The sequence below is a fragment of the Piliocolobus tephrosceles genome, chromosome 17 (assembly GCF_002776525.5).
Source record: "Piliocolobus tephrosceles isolate RC106 chromosome 17, ASM277652v3, whole genome shotgun sequence".
In the NCBI taxonomy this organism is placed as follows: domain Eukaryota; kingdom Metazoa; phylum Chordata; class Mammalia; order Primates; family Cercopithecidae; genus Piliocolobus; species Piliocolobus tephrosceles.
Window position 1 is genome coordinate 8955009 of NC_045450.1, and position 19669 is coordinate 8974677.

At 44.4% G+C, this 19669-nt stretch overlaps 1 protein-coding gene across 2 annotated transcripts in view; it reads right to left on the minus strand.

Annotated features, from left to right (window-relative positions):
• The window catches only part of USP7 (ubiquitin specific peptidase 7), a 72836-nt gene that overhangs the window by 17267 nt on the left and 35900 nt on the right, over window positions 1-19669 (minus strand). For both annotated transcript variants that reach the window (XM_031934430.1, XM_031934431.1), the window contains exons 3-11: window positions 14280-14478; window positions 12105-12243; window positions 11299-11387; window positions 10044-10152; window positions 8356-8486; window positions 7831-7885; window positions 6772-6852; window positions 6580-6670; window positions 1576-1658 (exon numbers count right to left, since the gene is read on the minus strand). In XM_031934430.1, coding sequence (XP_031790290.1) covers window positions 1576-1658; window positions 6580-6670; window positions 6772-6852; window positions 7831-7885; window positions 8356-8486; window positions 10044-10152; window positions 11299-11387; window positions 12105-12243; window positions 14280-14478 — 977 coding nt within the window. The remainder of the gene's footprint in view (window positions 1-1575; window positions 1659-6579; window positions 6671-6771; window positions 6853-7830; window positions 7886-8355; window positions 8487-10043; window positions 10153-11298; window positions 11388-12104; window positions 12244-14279; window positions 14479-19669) is intronic.

Consider the following 19669-nt stretch of genomic DNA (forward strand, 5'->3'; position numbering starts at 1 on the left):
CCAGCTCTTTGTTCCTCAGTAAAATCAGGGTTTGCCGATCTCACCCATGGCCAGGCGGTCAGGGTCCCTCAGTGCACGTCTGACTCACAGCTCTATTTCCAATGCAGACCTTCCTTCTGGCTGGAAACCCACCTGCCCAGCAGCTAGCAAGAGACCTGAAGGAACTGAGGGCCATAACAAGACACACCCGTATGCCAAGGTTCTTGGGTGTACATGAGCTGCCCGTTTAAGACAGGGCTATCTCAGGAAAGACAAAAACAGACCTCAGGAGCCCACTCCACACTGGGGAAGCGCCTCTTTTTAACAGAGCCTGAAAGATAAAAGGATTCTGTCTCCACTGCTGTCCACTGAGGCTTTGACTCAAATATATTGCTCAATCAGACCCGAAAACATCCAGAATAGAAAATAATAATTCTTGTGAGTAGACCAGAATATTTCTTAATCACACCAAGCTGCCAAAGTTCTCATTAAAAAATAACTTTCTGGCCAAGCGCAGTGGCTCACGCCTGTAATCCCAGTACTTTGGGAGGCTGAGGCAAGTGAATCAAAAGGTCAGGGGTTCGAGACCAGCCTGGCCAATATGGTGAAACCCCATCTCTACTAAAACTACAAAAATTAGTTGGGCATAGTGGCGGGTGCCTGTAGTCCCAGCTGCTTGGGAGGCTGAGGTAGAAGAATTGCTTGAACCCGGGAGGCGGAGGTTGCAGTGAGTCGAGATTGCACAACTGCACTCTAGCCTGGGGAACAGAGCGAGGCTCCATCTCAAAAAAAAGCAACTTTCTGATCTATACCTCAGTCCCTCAGTCCAACTGGACCGACCTAGCAGAGGAGTACATTTGAAGCTGACTACAAAATGGGTACACAGGCATCATGAACTATACACTGGCAGGCTTTGTAAGCACAGGCCGGCCTGAAATTTTTAATTATAAATTAGTTGAGTCAATGAGTCAAAGTTATAAGATTACATAACAGACCCTAGATCACTGGATCCATGAGGACACTGCAGATCCAACAGACCAGCCAGACCAGCAGCCAGGAACAGTTCATTTCCATCTATCCAAGCGGGGGCTGGCCACCTGGTCACCCACCATGCTCACTGCTCTGTCAGATGCCCAGAAAACTGGGGGCCACAACCCTAGAGAACACACTCCTCATTCAAGTCGTGATCCTCAGAAAACGAAATTCACTAAAAATACATTTAAAAATAAAGCAACACAACCTAAATAAACACAGTCGAACTCACCAAGAAATGCCACTTGTGACCAGGAGAAACTGAAGGAAAACTGGAGCAGTGACCCCAGTAAGCTGAGGAACGGGGAAAGGATAAGATTCCTAAAACCCCAGGAGACCCTCCATCCTGCTGGATGTGCTTCTACGGGATAAATCAGCTGCACTCCCATCTCCTAACATCCCCCTCACTCTCCCCATTCGACCATCCAAGAAACAGAATCCTTGTATACTCTAAATACCAGAAACACATGAAAGGGCACAAGCAATTTTTTATTCAGCAATTAAAAGAACTGAAAATAAAGAAGAAAGCTACAATAGGACACTAGCACAAAACACCCAAGTTACCTGTAAGCCATGTTCCCCAGCGTCGTATTTATTGTCCCCATCGAGCTGTTCTACTGCCACATAATCCACAAATGATTCAAATACTTTGGAAAAGAGAGAGAAAAGTCAATTGCTAAAGCTTCATTTATAATATAGCCAACCCAGGTATAAGTTATTTAAATCAGCATATTTAGGAATAGCAGAGAAGGTAAACAACACTAATTAAGAACAGTAATTCTCCCCCTGTAGCCAATACTGTAGGTAAATGTGCTGTTAGCACCTTTGCTCACTGGCCAAAGGTCATTAGTATCTTTCTTAAGGACATTAAAATGACAATATGGAGGTAACAGTTAAGGTTTTACTGTTATTTGAACAAAGCACATACTGTAAAGCTATGATTATGAAGAGAGCTTGGAATTGGGCAGTATGGACAACCCGTTCGTCTCAAAAGCAGAGATGCACAAAGGTGAATGGCTGCCTGATGTGGCAGAACGAGAAGGAAAACCTGGATTTCCTCAGAGGTCAACACGGGACGCAGTGGAAGCTGGTCCTGGCATCTCCATACCCCCACTTATTCCAAGTGGATTGTAGATAAATGGAAAAGGCAAAATAGTAAAAGGTAACAGAATTTTATAGGACATAAAAAGCAAACAAGTATACACTGTATTTCCCTAAAATTAAGAATGGTAACATTAAGGGTGAAAGGTCGAGCCACACGCTGAGGGACAAGCTCTCGATCCAACACAGAATTGTGCAGCTAGAGTGTATAGAGAGCTCTTCCTGCTCCGATCATGAAGGAAACATGCAACTGCACAACACTGAAAACAGCTGCTGTCATGCTCTGAACACATGTGGTACAGGACAGGGATCCCTGAAGGGACAAATGAGAGCCCTGTGATGGGCCCAGCTCTGCTGAGTTTACAGGCTGCAGCCAGCGAAAGGCAAACCCAGAAAGAGCCAAGAAGTGAGACTCAGAGGAGCCCAAGGGAGCCAGAACCTGTGGGGCAGAGTAGCCTAAAGCAGAATGCTGCCCAGAAAGCAAGATCTGGGGATGTGCAGTTTCTTCCGAAGCTGTCAGTGAGAACTGATCAGTGAAATCGAGGAAATTACCTGGGGCAAGGGAAAGAAGCAGCAAGAGGATGAGGATTGGGGGAACAACCCTCAGAGCTCATGACAGGCTGGGAAGTCTGGGTTCCCATCAGCCACAGTGGAAAAACCTCTGAACACATGGGAGACTCAGCTAACAACTAAAAGGATGTGGGGACAGGTTATCCCTCAAGTAAAACCTGTTCTCCCACCTAGCAAGGCTTAAAAACAAGACTCAAAGGAAGCAAATGATTTACAAGTCACTTATCTGTGCGTAAGAGCAAAGGTTGGTAATATCTAACACCCAGCAAGATAAAAACCACCATGCCTGCTGTTCAATAAAAAGGTTACCAAGCATGTGGCCCAGTACAGTGGCTCAGTGACTCGCGCCTGTAATCCCAGCAGTTTGGGAAGCCGAGGCGGGTGGATCGCATGAGGTCAGGAGAGTTCGATACCACCCTGGCCAACATGGTGAAACCCCGTCTCTACTAAAAACGCAGAAATTAGCTGGGTGTGATGGTGGGCACCTATAATTCCAGCTACTCAGGAGGCTGATAGGAGAACTGCTTGAACCCAGGAGACGGAGGTTGTAGTGAGCCGAGACTGCGCCACTGCACTCCAGCCTCGGCGACACAGTGAGACTCCGTCTCAAAAAAAAACAAAAAAGAAAAAAAAAGATTACCAAGCATGCAAAAAAGTTGAAACCACCACCCAAGACGAAGAGAACAATCCTTCAATAGAAACAGACGCAGAAATCTCACAGATGACAGAATTAGTAGACAACAGCATTACCAACTTGAATCCAAAGGAGAAGAAAGCAAGAGCATACTAAGAAGAGACACAGGGCTGGGCATAGTCCCAGCACTTTGGGAGGCCAAGGTGGGCAGACTGCTTGAGCGCAGGACCTCTGAGACTGGCCTAACACGGCAAGACCTTGTCTCCAAATAATTACTATTAATTGATAAATACATAGAAAAAAAAAGAAGAGATAAAGATATTCATTTAAAAAAAAAATCCAGGCCAGGAGCAGTGGCTCAAGCCTGTAATCCTAGCACTTTGGGAGGCCGAGACAGGTGGACCACAAGGTCAGGAGATCAAGACCATCCTGGCTAACATGGTGAAACCCCGTCTCTACTAAAAAATGCAAAAAACTAGCCAGGCGAGGTGGTGGGCGCCTGTAGTCCCAGCTACTCGGGAGGCTGAGGCAGGAGAATGGTGTAAACCCGGAAGGGAGAGCTTGCAGTGAGCTGAGATCCAGCCACTGCACTCCAGCCTAGCCAACCAAAAAAAAAACCGAAAAAAAAAAAAAAAAAAAAAGAAAAGAAAAAGAAAAAAATCCAAGTCAAACTTCTAAAAATAAAAAAAAATTTTTTTAAGTCTGAAAATCAGGCCGAGCACGGTGGCTCAAGCCTGTAATCCCAGCACTTTGGGCGGCCGAGATGGGCGGATCACGAGGTCAGGAGACCATCCTGGCTAACAAGGTGAAACCCCGTCTCTACTAAAAATCACAAAAAATTAGCCAGCCGAGGTGGCGGGCGCCTGTAGTCGCAGCTACTTGGGAAGCTGAGGCAGGAGAATGGTGTAAACCCGGGAGGCAGAGCTTGCAGTGAGCTGAGATCCGGCCACTGCACTCCAGCCTGGGTGACAGAGCCAGACTCTCTCTCAAAAAAAGAGAAGAGAAGAGGGAAGAGAGAAGAGAAGTGAAGTGAAGCGAAGAGAAGTGAAGTGAAGCGAAGAGAAGTGAAGTGAAGCGAAGCGAAGTGAATCGTGAGGGGCTTGGGGCCTTACAAATGAACAAGAGTGAGGACACTACCGGCCACTTCTCAGAAACGATGTGGACAAGAAGATGGTGGAACGTCTAACAGACCAAAGGCAGGAAACTGCCAACCTAGAAGTCTACACCGACTTAAAATGTCTTTCACAACTGCAGATGAAATAAAATCTTTCCAGGCATGCAAGCTGAAAAAACTCATCTCAGCCAACCTGCACTCAATGATTCCTAGTAAGAATCCATATCCAAATTAAAAACAGAGGAGCATTGCAAGCTGTAAATACGTGGGTCAACATAAAGCACTTCCCCTCCTCAGTCTTTTTATTTTATTTTACTTTCTTGAGACAGGCACTTGCTCTGTTGCCCAGGATGGAGTACAGTGGCGCAATCATGGCTCGCTGCAGCCTTGAACTCTAGGGCTCAAGCTATCCTCCCGCCTCAGCCTCGAGTAGCTGGGACTACAGGTGCATGCCACCACACCTTGCTAATTTTTGTATTTTTTGTAGAGATGGAGTCTCACTATGTTGCCTGTCTCACTATGTTGCTGGCCTCAAACTCCTGGGTTATAGCAATCCTCCCGCCTCAGCCTCCCAAAGTGCTGAAATTACAGGCATGAGCAACCACACCCATCCTCCCCCTTATTTTAAATATTTCTTTAAAAGAATGACTATAAATCAGTTAAGGGGGAACAAAAAGAAGAAGAAGCCAATACTAAAATTGTGAGAGTATTTAAACAAGCATTTTATAAACGAAGATATCCAAATTGCCAATAAGCATTTGAAAAGGTAAGAACAACCTCACTGATGTTCAAGGAAATACAAACTAAAATGCAGACAGCACTATATATACTCCCACCAAAATCTTTCCACGTCCAGCAACTGACAGCTCCAGTGTGGGTATGGAGCAACTGCAACTCTGACACCTTGCTGATGACTGTGAAATGATAAACCACTTTGGGAATCTTGCTAACTTTATCCATCAAGCTGAACATATGCACACCCTACAGGCCAGTGATTCCTCTTCCTCCAAATGCAAACAGGCATTAAGAATGGTCAATCTGCCTTACGCCCAACCACCTCAAACGGAGACCAAAACAAATATCAATCAGAAGAAGAAAGATTTTAAAATTTTTGTGGGATATTCTCAAAATGGAATACTATAAAGCAACACAAATGATGACTATGACTACTCCCAGCGTGGATGTGTCTCATGAATGTGCTGAGCAAAAGAAATCAGACACAGGGTGGACATGGTGGCTCGTGTCTAATTCCAGTGCTTTGGGAGCCCAAGGCAGGAAGGCTGCTTGAACCCAGGAGTTGAAGACCAGCGTGAGCAACAAAGCGAGACCCCATCTCTATAAAAATAAAAAAAAAAAAATTAGCCAGGTGTAGTGGCACATGCCTGTGTTCCCAGCCACTGGGGAAGCTGGAGCAGGAGGAGTTTGAGGCTGCATTGAGCTATCATTGCACCATTGCACCCCAGCCTATACAGCACAAGACCCTATCTCAAAAAACAACAAAATAAACAAATACATCCTAGTACAAAATTCTATTTAAATAGACACCTGGGCCGGGCGCGGTGGCTCAAGCCTGTAATCCCAGCACTTTGGGAGGCCGAGACGGGCGGATCACGAGGTCAGGAGATTGAGACCATCCTGGCTAACATGGTGAAACCCCGTCTCTACTAAAAAAATACAAAAAACTAGCCGGGCGAGGTGGCAGGTGCCTGTAGTCCCAGCTACTCGGGAGGCTGAGGCAGGAGAATGGCGTAAACCCAGGAGGTGGAGCTTGCAGTGAGCTGAGATCCGGCCACTGCACTCCAGCCTGGGCGACAGAGCGAGACTCTGTCTCAAAAAAATAAAAATAAATAAATAAATAAATAAATAGACACCTAAAACATGCAAAGTTAACCTAGGATGTTAGAAGTCCACGTGGTGGTTTCTTGTGAGGAGAGGGAGGTGGTGGCTGGGAAGGGCTGTGGGGGTGCTGGCCAGCACTAGAGCTGGGTGGAGGTGACAAGCCTGTGTTCGCCCAGTGAGCTGTTTGCTTAAGATCTGAGCCATTTTCTGTGTTTAGACTGTTTAAAAAAACATCACTTGTGTAAATGAAACATTAAACCACGATAGAAATCATCAAAAGATCATGCCATTAGATCCATGCAACACTTACTATTTTTCTTTCCTTTGATACTTAGCTGGATATCATAATAATCTTCTCTTCTATCAGACCGATAGTCTACTTCTTTACACTGGATATAGGACTGCAAATAAGGAAAGTTAAAAGTGACTTAAGTAGTAATAGTCAAAAAATTCACATTCTAAAACCTTTTCAAAAGATCTTTTAGAACTGGTAGCCACATACCACCATTTTGCCGCGGAATAATTTGGGTATGGTGCCCTCTACACAGGTGCCTTTCATCTTATTTTCCACATTATCAAGCAACTGAAAAAGAATGTTTTGTCTTTAAAAAAAGGTTTTTATGCTTAATATATACAGTAATTTTATAACTGACTACAAATATCAATGTTCAAAGAAGTCGTAGACTATAAAAATACGACCTCCGGCATGCAATTATCAAAAACATATACAAAATCTTCTTTCTTGGTTGGATTTTTACAAACATCTCTACATGCAACAGTTGAGGTTAACCTTTTATACAGCCTTTGGAATAAATTAGTAATCTGTAGTGCCTTTAGAAGCATTTTTATATTTTTTTTACCTCTGTGGAAAAGCATGTAAAATTGTTCACTAAACTTAACTCGTAATGGTCCACACCAAGAGATTAATGAGGTTGAGCCTGTCAACAGGATTGACTGGTTTGTCCATGGATATTTAATGAACTGGATTCAATCCAGCTAGTGCTGCAAAAAAGAAAACACACCTTGCCCAGCCAATCACCTTGAACAGCCATTTCATGTTGTGTGTGTGTGTTTCTGTGTCTTTAATCACAACTGGAAGAATGAGGATTTGCTAGTGACTAGTGACGCCGCGGGGAGAGTAACCGCCGCATACTGAGGTCTGCTCAATGAGAGCCTCGCTGCACAGGAGGGGTCTGGACACTGGAGTAAGAACAGAAGTCACCACTCTACAGTGACTCAGGACCAACGGGACAGCCAACAAAGCCAGCCTTTGGTTCCTGGATGAGTAACTCATGTATACATACCAATTTAACAAATTAAAAGCCTACTGCCTGCTAGTATTAAAATTCAAGCTTCCTCACCTCACCTTCAAATCCCTATTCAAATAATTCTTACCAGCCTTTAAAACTAGACAGCTGCTGCCTTTTTGTAGCCTAAGTCTGATCCTAAACAAAGATGGGCATTTTCTGAATTAGGTCTGAGGTTTTACTTGGTAATAACTCTGACAATGCTTCAAAAAATATTCATTGTAAGAAATATACAGGTACTGCTTGAAACTTACCACTCGACAAAGCTCCTGAACATCATGTTGCATGAAGCTATCTAAAGTTTCCCACCTTTCAAAGATAAAACAAACATCTCCATTTAAACGTTCAACTTTCAAATGAGCAAATTAAAAGTAACTTAGATTGAAAAACTAAACTGGATAATCAATTATTATTCTCAAATTCCTTTCCTGTGAAGATTATTTTTGGGAGTTATAATTCAGATGTATTTACTACTAGAGGAAGTGGTGTTTCCAAGAAAATGCAACAAATTTAAAAGCAATACAGGTTCTTGTGTTGAAAAGTAAAAACCTTAAGCGGTGAATTCTTTCTCAAGCAAAATTCTAAAACACAGTGTCTATTTCCAACGAAATGAAACAAAAGACAATGATAAAAGCACTGACACCATTAAATGCTCAAGCCTCCCTAAATTAAGTGCCTACAGTATGCTCTACTAACTTTCCTATCCTCTACTCACTTGTCCTTTAAAAAAAAAAAAAAAAGAGGAAGCAGAATGGCAGAGACAGATGTCTAATACATACCCAAATGACTTTGTTAGCTTTTTTGTTCCTACAGGTTTATCACTGTGTTGTAATTCATAGAACACCCTTTGTAATGCTAAAGGGACGCTTTTAGATGAATCGTCCCCCTCGGTTGGCATCATGTATACAGCCTGAAAGAATTAATTCAGATTTAAGAATTTATTCTGAGAAGATGCAGGGAAATTTAAAAAATAGTAAGAATTTAATCTTCATGTTTTAAAAAATCATTTCTAATAACACAATGGCTAAGATTGTTGTTAGGGCTTTTAATGATCCCCAAATCGATGAGAAAGTTTACAAAATCATGAACATCTTTAGGGATACTGGAAAACACAAAAATGCAAAAACAAATTTTGAAAATCACCACCCACGTGAGACGGAGTCTCGCTCTGTCTCCCAGGCTGAAGTGCAGTGGCGCAATCTCGGCTCACTGCAACCTCCGCCTCCCAGGTTCAAGTAATTCTCCTTCCTCAGCCTCCTGAGTAGCTGGAATTACTGGCACGCACCACCATGCCAGGCTAATTTCTGAATTTTCAGTAGAGACGGGGTTTCGCCATGTTAGCCAGGCTGGTCTCGAACTCCTGACCACAGGTGATGTGCCCACCTTGGCCTCCCAAAGTGCTGGGATTACCGGCGAGAGCCACCGCACCCGGCCTCACCCATATGTTCTTGATAAAAAGACAACAGAGAAAGAAGCAAAAAAAAACAAAACCACCCCCCAGAGAACTACTTTTATTTCCTACTTATTGGAGCACCATTTCTTAACTTACCATTACTCGTGAACAAAACATTTGATAAAAACCTAAATGTGACTAGAATTACCCACACTGAGTTGCCCCTGGGATATATCACGACAACCTGTCTGGGTGGCTGTGCAAACATGCTTTCAAGGCTGACAAGCCAGCCAGCTCCCTGCCCACCCCACAATCAGGAGTGCCGATCTCCTGTGCTGCTTCATAATAATCACATGTAATTCTCAAAATAGAACTGACTGACTCAGCTATATTAGATTTAATGTATGTCTATTCTTTTTATTAAAATGTTCAATAAAAGTTGCATTGACTTTTCAACTCAGTTTTGATATAAAACTTTGCAAATGTTGCTGTTAATGGATTTTAAGGTTGTTTTTCTAAATACCTTCACAAGGTGATTTCTAACACAATGGTAAGTCTGTAAATTCAGGTCATGGTTAGGCATGGTGGCTCACGCCTATAATCTGAGCCCCTTGAGAAGCTGAGGCAGGTGGATAGCTTCGGGTCAGGAGTTCGAGACCGGCCTGGACAACATGGTGAAACTCCACCTCTACTAAAATATAAAAATTAGCCGGCCGTGGTGGCGGGTGCCTGTAATCCCAGCTACTCAGGCGGCTGAGGCCAGAGAATCACTTGAACCCAGGAGGCAGAGGCTGCAGTGAGCCAAGGTCACACCATTGCACTCCAGTCTAGGTGACAGAGCGAGACTCCGTCTCAAAGGAAAAGGTTGGCGGTGGTAACTCTGAAACACTGACGCAGTTTACAAAGTAGGTGTCCCAACACTGGGGAATGAAAATGCAGCATGAACTAGCAGCCATCTAAGGAGATAGGACCAGGGAAGGGAGACTGGGATGTTTGTTGGGAAGACTTTGCTCTGATATACCTGAAAGGAAAGGGTGTGCAGAAGGCTGCAGGAGAGGAACACTATCCATTTACCTTTCGTAGCTGATTCGTGAAAAATAACGTCTGTAGCAGGCTGTTCATGTAACAAGTCGCTCCCTGATTCTTTAAGCCGACATAGCCTGTGTGCTTCTTTGAATCCCACCTGAAAGATCAGTTCGAGGTTGAGGGGATCTTGCAGAGATACCCCACTGCTCCTGCAGTATGTGTGGAGCAATCTGACTCAAGGTCAGCCTTAAGGAAACCAAGGCCAGGAGCACTTATCACACAGCATCCTTCCATGGTCATCGATACCGTTCTGCTTGCTCCACTGTGTGAACTGGTGCAAATGCAACCCCCACATTCACACAGCCCTCGAAGCACCTGCCTGCTGACAGTGGCACTCCTGTCACTGATCAAGCCCAGCACCAACAGACACTTAACGGAGACCTGCATGCTCATACCCAACATGCCTCACAGTAGAGTCTAGTTACATGATTACACTTATCACACGCGAGGTCAGACAACATGGAAAAAGCTGAAACTCATCTTTTCTGTAGACCCACACACAAGAAGAAACAGGAGTGTGTATTCGCCAAGTTTCGCCTCAGACTTCTAAACTCCCAGAGCTTTTTTTATTTTGTGATTTTGGTGGTTGTTTGGGGGAAGATAAGATTCTCGGAATTAACTATGTCTTGTACCTTCCCACCCCCACCCCAAGTAGTAAAAGGAAGCCACAGAGAACGCTGCCAGAAAGTAGAGCAATCCTCCCACGTCCACGCCCATCTCCCTCTGTACACAATGCCATGACATGAACACAGGACAGTCACCTAGCGGGACCAGTGCTGGAGGAGACACCTACTGTGCAGTACCATTCACCCACCCTGCCACTCCAGGGGTTAGTTCACAGCCTTTGAAACGCTCAAGTACACCTAACGGCCTGGTCATGCCTCTTTACTCCTCGCTCACCATGTTAGTTGTTGGTGATGCTCGCCTCTTCCCCCAATCCCCCCTTCCTCACACTCGGACAGGACTTCCTCCCTGCCCTCGTCCAAGTAAAAATAGAGCACCTCTGCTCTGGGTATTTATGTACTGGTTATTACACAATTATGTTCCAAGGGTCTAACATGTAGAACTGCTCAATCAATCCATTAAAAGAGTGGCAAGCGGGCATGACTGTGTGTGCCACAGAGCAAGCGCAGAGAGGACGCTTACTGATTAAATATGTGCATCTCTGTTACATGCATGCCAAGGCTTCTTTCACTGCAGCACAAATGACATTTTAACAGCACCCAATTAAAGAAAAACTTACGCAACTCCATGGGGAGCATCCGCCTGTACAAAGACTTCAAAGGTAACTTTGTCATCATCTATAAATCCTTTCTCAGGATCGGTCACTTCCTATAAAACATAAATAAGAATATCCAGCTTGAATAAGAACACACACTTTATTCCCAAGAGACAAATTACATCAGTGCCCTGTACTTAATAGAGATTAAAATACTTTTTTAAACACATATCCCAACTTTGTTGCTAATTTTAGACTGTTTCAATTTGCTTTTAACAGTGGTCTCACAACACACACAGCAAATGCCTGACACCTCAGAGGTATCCCAGAGGTACCCAGGGGCTCAGAGCCACAGCATGGACACGAGAAATCTGTGCTCCTCTAAGCAGGTGAGGGGAGGGGCCGGAGAAGGCAATGACAAGTGACTTAGCAGAGTAAGAAGGAACATTCCTAAGATTGTTCCACCGGCTACCACCTCTGCAAAAAGGAGCCAAAATGAACTGAATGAAGTTACTGGAGTCACGTGGAACCACTCAGTACTATGCCTGAATCATGAAAGGACCTCAAACAGCATTATGTCTTTTAAAGGAAATTTAGCCCACTGGGAACTCCCTTTGAACGACTGACTAAAAGGTGAGACGTGAATCCAGAAAAAGCTACTAAAAACCTAGAATAGGAAACTGGAGAAAACATGTTTTCAAAGACACCTGTTCAATTCAGAAAGCAAAAATCTAGCTCTAAAATGAATAAAGGACTCGAAAAATCAAAAAGGTAAGGGAACAACAAGCAGTAATGCACCGATTGTTCAGACTAAATACACTGTTACTTACACTCCAGGCCATAAAATTGGAAAATCCCCAATCATTTTCTTTATGGAAGAACAAATGACTAATACGACGACTGAACGACTTTTCATCATCTCTGTAATTTATTATCTTCAGCACTGCTTGCGCATGGCAAGACCACGACCTGTTTAAAAGAATAATCTGAGCCTTAGTTGACATATTCACCAGATGTTACACATTTTTACAGACAGTAAACATAGCACACCAAAATTCCCACTTATGTTTTTGTTGCTCTCTCCTTTCCGGTTGGGGTTAAACGTAGGACGGAGGCATTTTTACCTTTAACAGAAAAAGGGTGTTTGGGGCTCCCTCAGTGTATTCTGTAGGGATTTCACTCATGGTTTCATTTTTTAACTCCTCAGAAGTTGAAACAAATTTTAATTGTATCTATACAATTTTGAACTTTCAATACCAGTTGTGGATTCTGTACAAGACTACAACTTTTTGGTCAGTGAATAGTTATTGGGAAAGAACCAAAAAGGATAGATGGGTGGATGTAAACCTCTGCTTCTACTGCGGATATAGGGGTCACCTTTCAGCGTCGCTCCTGCCCCTGCAGCCCTTCAGTGCTATGCCTCTCAGGCTCTCCTAGGATGCCCTCCAGCACACGCTGGGGAAAAACCAGCCCCAAAACCAGCACCGGGGAGCTCTGTGGCCTTAGAGCTTGCTGTCCTGCCCTGGCATCGAGGAATTCACTGACGAGGCACAAATGACAACTAAAGAGAACTACTATATGCAGTCAAGTGTGGGGTGAACCACAAAAGGGTCTCCAAATCCAGGTTCAAAAACCATACTAACAGCCCTTAAGCCACAGAACGTTAAGGTTTGCGATTAAAGTGGGGCCTTATAAATCAACGCCACAACTGAACCCTGAAACGGTTTGACTCTTCAGGACAAGGGTAGGACAGTGCTGTTCCCGCAGTACTTCCTGCTTGCTCAGGACGCTGACACTGGGTATGGACCATTCACTGTTTTTCCAAAGTGCTCTTCGGGCTAAAGTTGTCCATCAGACTGAAACAAACCTAGCCCAAATACTTATCAGATCACATCATAATGTGAACAGAAGAGGAAAACTTTTTAAACCATCCAAAAGCCCTGGCTGCATCATAAAATTACCTTGGCACTTCTTACTTAAACATTAAAGAAAATGAAAGTACAGCCGGGCACGGTGGCTCATGCTTGTAATCCCAGCACTTTGGGAGGCCAAGGCAGGGAGATCACCTGAGGTCAGGAGTTCAAGACCAGCCTGGTCAACATGGTGAAATCCCATCTCTACTAAAAATATAAAATCAGCTGGGTGTGGTGGCACACGCCTGTAGTCCCAGCTACTAGGAAGGCCAAGGCAGGAGAATCGCTTGAACCTGGGAGACGGAGGTTGCAGTGAGCCAAGACCAGGCCACTGCACTCCAGCCTGGCGACAGAGTGAGACTCCACAAATTTTATTCCCTGGGGGAGCTGACAGAACAGCTAGAGCCAGTTCACTCTGGGAACATGTTACTGAGGGTTCCAAAGGGTCACAGGGAGACTAGGACAGGTGCAGTCCAAGTCAGCAGCCTCCCCTGGCTCCGATGCAGACAGTGGTCCGCACTCCCAGAATCAACTGGGTTTTTGATAAAAGGTGAATTAATTTTCTAATTCATCTAAATAGAAGGACCATCAAGATTTCTCAATGTTTGGACATTTCATAATATTCATGAATGTTTAAATGTTCCTCAAGTCAGAGGTCCACGATGCACAAATCCTTCACAAAGTATGTTTTACTTGTACTTTCTGAACAACTCGTACAAATTAGTTCTCACACAATGGAAGGGATGTCTGGCTCTGACAGCTGCCATTTTCTGCTCAGGCAGAGTAAGAATTAAGCCTGGTGGCTCTATGGTCAGCTAATCCTGGCAGGCCCTGACTCCATGGGCTGGCAGATTCTAACAAACTATTTTTAGTTTTCTTACTTACAAGACAAAAATACACTTTTCTAGCTTGGGTATTACACATACACCAGTGGGTTTTAAAGAGAAAGACGTATTTAATCTAATTTAAAATCAAAAGACTATGTAGAGGCAGCAAATAAGATACAATTGCACTAGGCTGATCGAATTTGCCTTCCACTAATGTAATACAACTATGTGGGGGTTTGTAGTTGCATCATTTAAACTGTCTTACGTGGAATCAGATTCAGCATTGCACTGGAGAAAGAATCCTACGCTTTTTTGGTGTGGTCTGTCTGGATAAAAGCGTGGCATCACCATAATCTTCCATGGCAGATTTCGCACAAAACACGGAGGGCTAAGGACCGACTCACTCAGTCTGCTGAAGCGCTCCACAGTGAACTGAAAGGTTGCCTCAGAGCGCCAACTGGTGTCTGCAAAAAAAGCATATCATCAGCCACAGAGCCTGTGCACTGACCAAAAGCACTAGCATTTATCAACATGGAGTAAACTATTCTATTCATCTTGATTTAACTGCTAAAATCTAACAGTTCGAAAACATTGCTTCCAATTTATTAAAAGCCTAAGACTGAGATGACATACAGTTTCTGAATGGATTAATTCTTCCTTATGGAGTCCAAAACTCAGAGTGCTAACCATACACTTGCCATCCCTGTCAGACTGAGGTCCACATGAGAACAATGTCTACTTTACTAAAGCTGAATTCCCAAGGACCCCGGGCACCCCGTGAAGGGAGAGACTTTGCAGAGAAGGAACGACATGGCTCACATCTGTTCAAGGACAGGACTTCTAGGGGGAAAGACCACAACATGGGACTTGGGCTGACTTTAGAGAGCACAGAACACACAGGCAGGACTTGAGAGCCAGGGAAACAGTCATCCCCCTGGAAGCTCGGCACTGCTCAGAGGCAAGACAATGGCTACAACAGTAGCCTCATAATAAAGTTAACTTCATTAGTTCACAATTTTTGTAAAAATACTAGCCTGGACACCCTAGGGGGAATTTTTTTTTTTTTTTTTTAAGAAACTGGTACCTTTTCCTACATAAGCAGTATAAATTGTTCAATGATAACAAGACCAAAGGCTGATTTAAGAAATTTAGCTGGGCGCGGTGGCTCAAGCCTGTAATCCCAGCACTTTGGGAGGCCAAGACGGGCGGATCACGAGGTCAGGAGATCGAGACCATCCTGGCTAATACGGTGAAACCCCGTCTCTACTAAAAAATACAAAAAACCAGCCGGGCGACGAGGCGGGCGCCTGTAGTCCCAGCTACTCGGGAGGCTGAGACAGGAGAATGGCGTGAACCCGGGAGGCGGAGCTTGCAGTGAGCTGAGATCCGGCCACTGCACTTCAGCCTGGGTGACAGAGCGAGACTCCGCCTCAAAAAAAAAAAAAGAAAGAAATTTAAGTTTCTGCCAACACAGTGCCCCTTAGCAGAGGTCCAAATGAAGGTCTCCATTTAAATTTCAATCTTTCATTTGCATGTGGTCATCGGTCAATCACCTTTGACAAACCCTGCAGCATCTCACTGCTTCTCAAACGACTCCTGTGAAGGCACGGTCCTCCTGCACCCACACCAATGTGTTATTAACCAATACTTTTATAAAGCATAATGAAATTGCCACAACAAGGTCAACATGCTACACGAGCTTCTAAACGCTTCCTTTCACTTTCTGTACCTATCTCATTATAGCCTGCACACAGCTCACGGACTGGCAGGAGATGCAGGGCCACACTGAGGGCCACGCTCTATACACAGTGCCTGGAAGGCTGTTTGCGGCTTAGAATCAGGTGCTATTTTGACATCCCTGACCACCCGGCTCCTAAGGCACAAAATGAGACTTGTAGGCTTGGGTAAAGAGCGCATAAAAACATCCTTCCATCCTTCATCTTCAGGCCCCTGAAGGCAGTCACCACAGCATCCAACAACCCTTCAGACTCCAAAGTTCACTAACAACTGAGTTCTCAGCATCAGCCACTTCTCGGGGAACAGAATTTGCTTGAAGTTGATGACTGAGTTTGGTCTTAAGAAAACATGTCCATCAGTCCTCCTGGGAGGGTAGAATTGAAGTATCAAAAGCATGTGTGATGGTAAGCACTTCTCCCTTCTTTGAGACACTCTTCATGCCAAACTTTTTTATTCCACATAACCCTGCTGAGTTGTTTACAGCACAGGCACTTTGAAAGGAAGAGCAGCTGAAAGAGGTGCGTCTTGTCCAAGAGAATTATTTATTTAAGCCTCTTTAAGTGGTATTACCCTAATCCCTTTGAGGGACAGAAGTCTACTAAAAGGCAAGAAACTTGTTTAAGATACTAATGTCTAGAATGGCGTGGTGGAACGAATTTTGCATGTGTTTTTAGGATCATGCAATTCACAGTTGATCGGGAGTTAAGTTCTGCAAGGTAGACAAGAGACAAATGTCAATTCCTACATTTTAAGTGAGGAAATGGAAGTCCGCCGAGGCAGTTTTACAAAGGGACAATAGATGATTTTAATATCCAAGATTTGTCAAGACACTACGCACAGTGACCCTGACTCTGGTTTTTAAAATACCACTCCTGGAGGTTACCATAACACTCACAAAACGCAGGTCTCAACAAAATGAGACTACTAGCTTGCCCGCTTTACGAAGCCCATGTATACAGAACTGCACAGAAGCAACCAAATGGAAAATCACTGCAGGACCTAAAAAGCTGAAAGAAACAAGGTTATGCCTCTCTTCTAACTCATCTATTTTATATAATTCAGCTCTTTATAGGGTTTGATTTTATGTATCCCAAATCAATACGTATTATAAATGCTTTCTGAACTTTTGCCCTATACATTACATTTCCCGAGATATTCCTTAAATATTAAAAAGACCCAAACAATGGTGAGACTCAGAATTGAAGTTTGCACTTGGTCCACCTGCTGCCCAGCCCCACAGAGGCCACCACGCATCTGTCTCTGTGCCCCCGAGTGTGGCACTGTCCTGACACACGGTGGATAGTTCACAGTGCACTGTACACTCTATTTCAGCCTCACACTCAAGACACATTTCTTAGAACAGACTTATCAAATCTGCTAGGCATGAAGTTTAGATGACACTTCAGGTGTATTAAAATTTCACCTCACTTCCTGAAAACTCTTCATACTAATAGAATAATGTAAAACTTTTACTAAAAAACAAAAGGTCTGGCAGGGCACGGTGGTTCACGCCTGTAATCCCGGCACTTTGGGAGGCCGAGGCGGGCAGATCACGAGGTCAGGAGATCAAGACCATCCTGGCTAACACAGTGAAACTCCGTCTCTACTAAAAATACAAAAAAAAAAAAAAAAAAATTAGCCAGGCTTGGTGGAGGGCGTCCCAGCTGCTCGGGAGGCTGAGGCAGGAGAGTGGCGTGAACCTGGGAGGCGGAGCTTGCACTGAGTCGAGATTGCACCACTGCACTCCAGCCTGGGCAACAGAGAGAGACTCCGTTTCAAAAAAAAAAAAGGTCAGCAGGGCGCAGTGGCTCACGCCTGTAATCCCAGCACTTTCGGAGGCCGAGGCAGGCGGATCACCTGAGATGAGGAGTTTGAGACCAGCCTGCCCCAGCATGGCAAAACCCCATCTCTACTAAAAACACAAAAATTAGCCAAGTGTGGTGGTGTGCGCCTGTAATCCCAGGTACTTGGGAGGGTGAGGCAGGAGAATCCCTTGAACCTGGGAGGTGGAGGTTGTAGTGAGCTGAGAACATGCCATTGCACTCCAGCCTGGGCAACAGGAGCAAAAAACTCTGTCTCCAAAAAACGTCCAATAAAAAGGAGAAGTGGACTTGGAAACCAGCTTTCACAGATATGGCCAGCCAGATTGTCCTCCTACGAGGAATTACATGAGACTGAGTGATGGAGATCTTTGCCCAAGAAAACACTTAACAGTATACTGGATCTTATGTACTATTTTTTGCAACTTCCAAGTATACTAGGGATTAGGAAGGACACCCACATTCCCTGCAAAATTAGCGCTTCATGCACAAAGACTCCAATCTGCCTGGATGCCACTAACATTAGCAGAGTATCATTTCATTACTGCTTCTTTTTATTGTAAATGACAGCGCAACAAGCTTCTGCAAACTGCTGTCACCACAAATCCTCAACCAGACTCCTTGATAACTCACTACCTTCCAATGTGGTCCCTGGAGACTCTTGTAGCAGCGGCAGCAGCAATTACCTACAGCACAAAGTTCCCACTGTGCACTTTGTTACATCAATTTTATCCTCCCAGGGCAAGGGCCAATGGACCAGTCTAGGCTTCAGTTGCAAAAAGAAAGGTAGGCCGGGCGCGGTGGCTCACGTCTGTAATCCCAACACTTTGGGAGGTCGAGGTGGGCGGATCACCAGGTCAGGAGTTCGAGACTAGCAGCCTGGCCAACACAGTAAAACCTCATCTCTACTAAAAATACAAAAAATTAGCCAGGCGTGGTGGTAGGCACCTGTAGCCCCAGCTGCCTGGGAGGCTGAGGCAGGAGAACTGCTTAAATCCAGGAGGCAGAGGAGACAGTGAGCCAAGATCGCACCACTGTACTTCAGCTTGGGCAACAAGTGTAACTCCATCAAAAAGAAGGAAAAGAGAGAAACAAAGAAAAAGAAAGGAAGGAAGGGAGGGAGGGAAAAAAGGAAAAAGAAAAAAAAAGTACGTTAAAGAAAAACACAACATTTCAGATTTTTGAATCAGAAAGGTTGGTATGAAATTTCCCCAAATGTGCCGTTGCAGTGATTTTAGCTAACTTCTTCATTCTAATACAAGTTCTTCCAAGTCCTCGTCAATCCCCACAAATTAGTCTCATGGAGAACAACATTCTAAATCTAGATCCATCTAGATCTTCACAGGCCATATTTGCTCTAAAACTTCCTCAGTGGCTCACGCTTGTAGTCCCAGTACTTTGGGAGGCCAAGGCAGGTGGATCACCCGAGGTCAGGAGTTCAAGACCAGCTGGCCAACATGGTGAAACTCCGTCTCTACTAAAAATACAAAAAGTAGCCAGGCGTGGTGGCATGTGCCTCTAATCCCAGCTACTCGGGAGGCTGAGGCAGGAGAATCGCAAAAACCCAGCAGGTAGAGGTTACAGTGAGCTGAGATCTCATCACTGCACTCTAGCCTGGGCAACACAGCAAGAACCTATCTCAAAATAAAATAAAATAAAACTTCCTTGGGCCAAGTGCAATGGGTCATGCCCCCATAATCCCAACACAATGGGAGGCCAAGAAAGGAGAACTGCTTGAGCCCAGAAGTTCTAGACCAGCCTGGGCAACATAGAGAGATCCAGTCACTACAAACAATTAGTCACACATGGCGGTATACACTTGTAATCCCAGCTACTCAGGAGACTGCGGTTCCAGTAAGCGGTGATCATACCACTGCACTCCAGCCTGGGTGGCAGAGCAAGACTGTTATCTCAAAATAAATAAAATAAAATAAAATAACTTCCTTGGACATCTCATGAAAAACAGTGAATGAGGAACTAAAAGTATAGAACGAGTAGATATAGTAAAAAATAATTCTGATACTTGCCCATAATTCTATGTTAACATGTTTTTAAAGTAAGTTCTCTTCCTCAACCATACAGGTCTCCCATCGCTATG